Genomic DNA, 7,341 nt, shown 5'->3' with positions numbered 1-7,341 from the left:
ACAGAACTACATTACCCACTGCTAGCGTGCTAGTCCATAATGTAGTTCTATATACTCGCGAACAGAACTACATTACCCACTGCCAGCGTGCTAGTCCATAATGTAGTTCTATATACTCGCGAACAGAACTACATTACCCACTGCCAGCGTGCTAGTCCTGGATGTAGTCCTACACTGGTGGGTGGACGGACGGCCGGAGGAGCCGTCCGTCCTCTGCAGGCTCTCTCTGCTGCGTCATAATGCAGGGTGCTGCCGTGCTGCAGCGCCGCCTCCCGCCACCGGGCGCAGCGGTTCATCAGATTGATGGCCCTGACGGGGACGGAGCCGGGGAGCCAACAAGCCGTGAGCAGGCAGGAACCGGCTTTTTTTTTTTACGAGCGGGCAGCAGTCTCCTGAGGAGGAGCCCCGCCCTGCATTATAAATGCGCTGATCTCCTGATCTGGGGGGGGGGGGGGGGGGCAGGGCAGGGCGCTGCACTAGTTCTTATGCTGTGATCCTCTCCCTTTCTGTTTCTGCGGAGGCTTCTCGTCTTTGGTGGGAATGAGGATATGAAAGTAATTAAAAAACTAATAATAACCGTACTTTCCACTGAATGTGATGATGGAAGGACTTTTGATATTTAGGAGTTACAACGTCAGCTTTGTGAATGACGCAGTATCTAGTGAGGCGGATAAAGTGGGGGCGGCATTAGCTCAGGTAGAGCGGGTTGGCTGGTAACCGCAAGGTTGCTGGTTCGATCCCCGGCTCCTCCTAGCTAGAGTGTCGTGGTGTCCCTGATCTTCTCCCCACCTGTCCGGCCTCTCTCCCCCGTCTCCCCCACCCTTGACCAAAAGGCCAACAGCAGAACATCCACACACTCTGCTGCACCGCCTCTCAGACCTCCTGAAGCCCGGGGCCATGATGTGGGAGTCCCACACAGAGAGATGTGTCGGTGTGTAAGACGTGTGTAGATGTCGGTTTAGACCTGTACAGACTGGGAGCCACAAGAGCTGTTCCTTTTGAATCAATAACACTTGCATTGATGTAAATGATGATTGATGGCAATGACCATATTGAATAGAAATAAAATGTGTTATGAACTCTGACCTAGTCTGGAAAGTTACGCTACGATGGGGAGCTAGATAAGATAAGCCCAGAACAAAGGAAAACCTGGCTGCAAAGCGCCTCGTTTGTATCAAACAAGGAGCCCTTCGTATTACTCAGTACTCTTGAAGTAGCTCTCAGGTTCAAAAAGGTTGGTGACCCCACAGGGCTCCAGAGCTCCAGGCCCAGGGCTCCAGGCCCCAGGGCTCCAGAGCTCCAGGCCACAGGCCCCCAGAGCTCCAGAGCTCCAGAGCTCCAGGCCCCAGGGCTCCAGGCCCCAGGGCTCCAGAGCTCCAGGCCCCAGGGCTCCAGGCCCCAGGGCTCCAGAGCTCCAGGCCACAGGCCCCCAGAGCTCCAGAGCTCCAGAGCTCCAGAGCCCCAGGCCCCAGGGCTCCAGGTCCCAGGGCCCAGGGCTCCAGAGCTCCAGGTCCCAGGGCTCCAGGCCCCAGGGCTCCAGGTCCCAGGGCTCCAGGCCCCAGGGCTCCAGAGCTCCAGGGCTCCACAGGGCCCCAGGGCTCCACAGTAGACCCGGTCTCTCACCTTGGGCGGCACGTAGAACTCCAGGAAGAACTTGTCCCTCTCCTCCTCCCTCTTGGTCTTCCTCAGCAGCAGCCGGCACTTCTGCCACTGCGCCGCCCCGCCCACGCAGCTGCTGTCGTCGGCCACCATGTAGCGCAGCGCGCCCTCCCGCTGCACCTCCAGCAGCTCCGCCCGGTGACCCGCCGACCCCCGGGGAAGCCGCAGCTTCTGGGCCCACCGCTCCCCGCCCGCCGCCTCCCCCCCCGCCGCCGCCCCCGCCCCCGCCCCGCCGCCGCCGTTGGCCCGCCGGGCCCCGCGGGCGGCGGCGGCGGCGGCGTCGGGCTCCGGCGAGGCGCGGCGGTGCCAGATCTCCTTCACGCCGTCCACCACGCACAGGCTCATGTTGCGCAGCGAGAAGCCCTTCTTGAAGCGCGCCTTGGGGTGCGACACCGACACGTCCTCCGAGCTGCGGGACTGGCCCAGCGCCGGCGCCTTGTGGGGCGCCTGGGGGCCCCGGGACGAGGCCCCGCCCGCGTCCACGCCGCCGCCGCCGCCGCCGCCGCCCCCCAGGCTGTCCATGCTGTCCAGGGACTCGCTGGAGGCCCCGGCGTCCTTGCGGCGCTGGTAGGGGTCGTGGCCGTAGGACAGCGGGCAGCCCTGGATGCCCAGGAAGGGCACGATGCTGTACTTGGGCGGGGCCCCGGAGCCGCCGTCCTCCCCCCCCGGGGACGCGGCCCGGCTCTCCCGGGCCTGGCTCAGCGCCGCCGAGAAGCAGTCGAGGAAGTGCGCGGTGAAGTGCTGGGAGAAGCTGAGGTCGGCGCCGGGCGCGGCGTAGCAGGGGTTCTCCGTCAGGAAGCGCTGGAACTTGTGGGCGAAGTCGGCGGCGGAGGCGCGGGCGTGGAGCTCGCAGAACTCACGCCAGTCGGGCAGCGGGCAGGAGGAGAGGTCTGGGCTGCCCCCCGCTCCGTTCATCACTGGGCCATGTCCCCCAGCCGGGACCGCCTGGGAAGGAGGGGGGGCGGGGGGGGGGGGGGGGGTCACATGTTAGCGTGGGGGGGCGGAAGCGACCAAAGAACCGCTGGGAAGCAGTTGTTACGGTTTGACAATCGGATTCCAAATTGACTTGAGATGAGAAATGGGACGGAAAGGGACTGAAACGGTCGGACCGCGTCGTTAGTTAGTTCCCCTTTTCTAAACACGACGCGGAGAAGAACCACACACGCAGTTCACCGTGTCGGGCCTGCATCGGTTTCATTTCTGTACGTTTGCATCACGTTTGTGACCGTCGTCACTGAGACACGATGGTGACTCGATGTTCCGCCGGTGTGATTCTGTAACTGTCCCATCACTCCCCCCCCCCCCCATCCCATCCCATCCCATCCCATCGGTGGGATCAAGCGGTCAGTACAGCGAGGCAAACCCCTGTCAAACTCCATCACGTCGCCGTGGAAACAACTCTACCGCAGAGCCCCACACAAACAAACAAACAATCCCTGGCCATTCGTCTGGGTGACTGATGGCGCTGCACCACCTTCTGAGGAGCTGATGCTGATTGGCTGGAGACTGATGTTCCCCCGGTCCGTCTCCTGGAGGAGCTGGGAGGTCTGCGGCCAACAGTCTGGGGGCCGTGAGGCAGCCATGTCAGCCCCTCTGCCCCAGCTAGCCCGGGAAGGTGGGGTTGCAGTGTTGCCAATGGGGTACTACCCAATCAGAACACGTTTGCGTTTCCTTTTTTAAGTACTTTAGCCCTACATCTTTGAGTAGTTTGGGTAGTGCTTCTCTGACACACACACACACACAGTTACCCTGATGAATCACCATCACATACATTTATCTTGGGTGTAAAATCGATCATTTTACCACGGGACAGTGTCGGAGACTCCCTGAGTCTCTACAAAGCAAGTTGTTCCCAGGGCGACCGTGAAGGCAGCGTTCCAAGTCTGTCTCTGTGGAGATATAAGATATACTGCACACAGACATGCTCCAATACCGCTGGTCATTTCACTGATACTTCCTCTGAGGTTGAGTTGATGTGTGATCTATTGAATCTCCAGCAAACCCCTCCACCCCTCCATCCCTCCATCCCCTCCACCCCTCCATCCCTCTATCCCTCTATCCCTCCACGGCTAAAGTTCATCCAGTGCTGAGCTCTCTGTTTAATCATAACCCTTTGGTTTTGCTGGCTCTGCGCTTCTCCCAGCTGTGAGTGGCAGGAGTTAACGAGCGTTAAGTGATCTCCACACACACGCACACACACACACACACACACACACCCAGTCGGTCAGCATGAAACTGAAGCCACGAGACAGAGAGGAAGTGAGCAGTGTTGAGGTTCTCAGACACTCAGCACACTGGCTCTACCTGCTGCTGAGAACCGTCACAGAGGACCCAGGGCCACTGTGTGTGTGTGTGTGTGTGTGTGTGTGTGTGTGTGTGTGTGTGTGTATGTGTGTGTATGGGACTGCCTAGTGAGGTCGTGAAGCAGAGCAATAGTGAGAAGTCGTGTGTGTGTGCTCCAAGGGCCAGCTGCTCAAACAATCAGTGTGTGTGTGTGTTTGCGTGTGTGTGTGTGTGTGTGTGTGTGTGTGTGTGTGTGTGTGTGTGTATGTATGTAAGTGAATGCGTGCGTGAGTATGTGTGTGGGTGTGTGTGTATGTGTAAGTGAATATGTGTGTGTGTGTGTAGGTCCAGGTAGACAAGACAGAAGAAACATGAATGAGAAGTTGAGAGCACAGTTTTTGAAGCAGGGGTGACACACACACACACACACATACACACCGACACACACACACCGTGCGTGCGTGTGTGTGTGTGCAAACGAGACAGCAGCAAGATGAATGAGACCCTGAGAGTGAGAGGGGGGGGGCCCAGGGAGACGGGCTACCCAGGAAGACCCAGGCCACGCCCCCCCCCACCCCCATCCAATGACAACCGTGTCCTTTTAACCTCCGTTCTGCAAATCCTCCCCCCCCCCCTCCCTCCGCCACTCTCACCCCCTGATCTCCACAATCTGCTGTAAGTATCTCCCCCTGCTTCCTCCTCCCCCCTCCTCCTCCCCCCTCCTCCTCCGCCCTCCTCCGCCCGCCCAGGGGAGCCAGCTGATATCTCCGTCAGATGGTTGTGTCTGTAAGCTGAGCAGGGAGAGGGGGAGAGGAAGGAGACATTGTTTGTGTGTGTTCGATGTGTGTGTGTGTGTGTGTGTGTGTGTGTGTGTGTGTGTGTGTGTGTGTGCATACGTTTGTCTGCGTGTGGGTGTATATACATGTGTGTGTGTGTGTGTGTGTGTGTGTGTGTGTGTGTGTGGGTGTGTGTGTGTGTGTGTGCATGCGTCTGCATGTGGGTGTATGTACTGTATATATATATAGTGAGTGCGTGCATGTGTGTGTCTGTGTGTGTGTGTGCGTGTTTGTGTGTCTGTGAAGGCGTGTGCGTGTGCATGTGCGTGTGTGTGTGTGTGTGTGTGTGTGAGCAGCTTAGGCCTGTGAAACCCATTGCACGGGGTCTGTCCCGACGCCTGTGCTGTGTGTCCAGTGTGTCGTCCAGAGGCCGGACTCACTACGTTTTTTGAGGTTATTTTCATTCATCAACACTTCCTCACGTTTCTGTGTGTGCTGCGTGAGCAGAGCCGATGCAGCTCACACGCTCATATCCTCTGGTGGTGTTGTGTGTGCTGTGTGGTGTTTGTTCGCACACACACGCACACACTCACACACACACACACACACACACACGCACACATGCATATATATATATATATATATATATACACCCACATGCACACACGCACACACTCACTCACACACACACACACACGCACACATGCATACACATGCACGCAAGCACACATACACACACACACATACACATACACATACACACTGGCGGCAGAGGGCCAGCGGGACGCCCCCCCCCTAGAGGATACGGTCCGGGAGCTGGCTGTCTAAGATTAGCCTCTCCAGTCATGTGTCCGACTGCAGCAGCAGCATCCTGCCCCCCCCTCCCTCCCCCTCCCTCCCCCTCCCCCTCCGCACGCCCCCACCAACCCCCACCACCCCCCCCCCCCGCCGAACCACGCCGCGTTTAAGTCTCGCCACTCAATTACCGCCGTATGGGCTTCAAACACGGCATTAATTAACCATGGGCCGGCCCCCGCAGCGCCGCGGCTACGTGGAGACGCTAGCTGAGTACTCCTCATTAAACACTTTGGGGCGTGAACAACACGATGGAGGATGAGGATGAGGAGCGGCTGCAGCCTCTGTGGCGCCGGCCGGGCGCTGTGCCTCCGACGCCGCCGGCACGTCGATGACGCCACCGCGTGTGAGCGACACGCGCATCAGCATCCAGACACGCCCTCCGGAACCAGAGCAGATCAGTGTTGGGAACGTTGCTTTAACAAAAAGTAATGAGTTACAGTTACTCACTACTTGTTCCAAAAAGTAACGGAGTTAGTAACTGAATTACTCTATAATAAAAGTAACTAGTTACCAGGGAAAGTAATTATTTGCGTTACTGTAAAAAAAAAAAAAAAAGTAGCTTTGTAGACGCGTGCGACGCTTCATTAAATTAGAGTTGCTTACAACGGATGTCGACAAAGTCTTTGCTCCTGGACATAATGTTCACTTTACATGCACGTTCTTGCCTTTGACCTCAATGAATTTGAAGTAGTGCTTATATCTCCACCTTGAAAATGCCAACTTTTCATCGGATTGCTCCGGACTCGTAATTTCTACTGCTTCATCGAATCTGTTTGGTGTTTGTGTGTACGTGTGTGCGTGTGTGCGTGTGGCACGCGTATCCTGGCTTGTGAACACTGGCTCAGATTGGCTACCATGAAACATGACTCTGCCTTAGCCAATAATAATCTCTTATCTCTTTGTTAAACCACCCGGTCTCCTCACTATCAGTTTGTGTATGCAGCCAGGGGTGCGTTCGGATTACGCAGTTTATTCAATCAATTCATAGTAACGCACCACATTTAACGTTCAGTAACGATAACGGCGTTGTAACGACGGAAAAAAATAATTAGTTATATTACCCGTTACTGAAAAAATAACGGCGTTACCTAACGCCGTTATTTTAAACGGCGTTATTACAAACACAGGGCGCCGTCGGGGGATCAGTGGACAGGATTCCTGCTGTTAGACAACAACAGTCCCACTTTAAGAGGCTGTGCTTTGAGTTGAACCTCAGCCTCTTGTTCCCTCTTCAGAGGAGCAGTCCACGGGGGGGCCGGCCTGAGCTCTGTCCTGAGGTCTGTCCTGAGCTCTGTCCTGTGGTCTGTCCTGAGCTCTGTCCTGAGGTCTGTCCTGTGGTCTGTCCTGAGCTCTGTCCTGAGCTCTGTCCTGTGGTCTGTCCTGTGGTCTGTCCTGAGGTCTGTCCTGAGGTCTGTCCTGTGGTCTGTCCTGAGGTCTGTCCTGAGGTCTGTCCTGAGGTCTGTCCTGTGGTCTGTCCTGAGCTCTGTCCTGAGCTCTGTCCTGTGGTCTGTCCTGTGGTCTGTCCTGAGGTCTGTCCTGAGGTCTGTCCTGTGGTCTGTCCTGAGGTCTGTCCTGAGGTCTGTCCTGTGGTCTGTCCTGAGCTCTGTCCTGAGCTCTGTCCTGAGGTCTGTCCTGAGCTCTGTCCTGTGGTCTGTCCTGAGGTCTGTCCTGAGGTCTGTCCTGTGGTCTGTCCTGAGGTCTGTCCTGAGGTCTGTCCTGTGGTCTGTCCTGAGGTCTGTCCTGAGCTCTGTCCTGTGGTCTGTCC

General features: G+C 57.1%; 1 protein-coding gene across 1 annotated transcript in view; it reads right to left on the bottom strand.

The window, feature by feature from the left end:
* The window catches only part of sh2b2 (SH2B adaptor protein 2), a gene marked incomplete at its 3' end in the record, with an annotated part of 11,941 nt that overhangs the window by 1,021 nt on the left and 3,579 nt on the right, over positions 1–7,341 (bottom strand). Inside the window, exons 2-3 of the mRNA XM_084466424.1 lie at positions 1,244–2,604; positions 174–309 (exon numbers count right to left, since the gene is read on the bottom strand). Coding sequence (XP_084322550.1) covers positions 174–309; positions 1,244–2,574 — 1,467 coding nt within the window. The 5' untranslated portion in view covers positions 2,575–2,604. The remainder of the gene's footprint in view (positions 1–173; positions 310–1,243; positions 2,605–7,341) is intronic.

The sequence above is a fragment of the Micromesistius poutassou genome (genome assembly GCF_964030765.1).
Source record: "Micromesistius poutassou genome assembly, chromosome: 4".
NCBI classification, from domain to species: Eukaryota; Metazoa; Chordata; class Actinopteri; order Gadiformes; family Gadidae; genus Micromesistius; species Micromesistius poutassou.
Note: the sequence above shows the minus strand (reverse complement) of the source record. Positions and strands in the feature narration are given on the sequence as shown.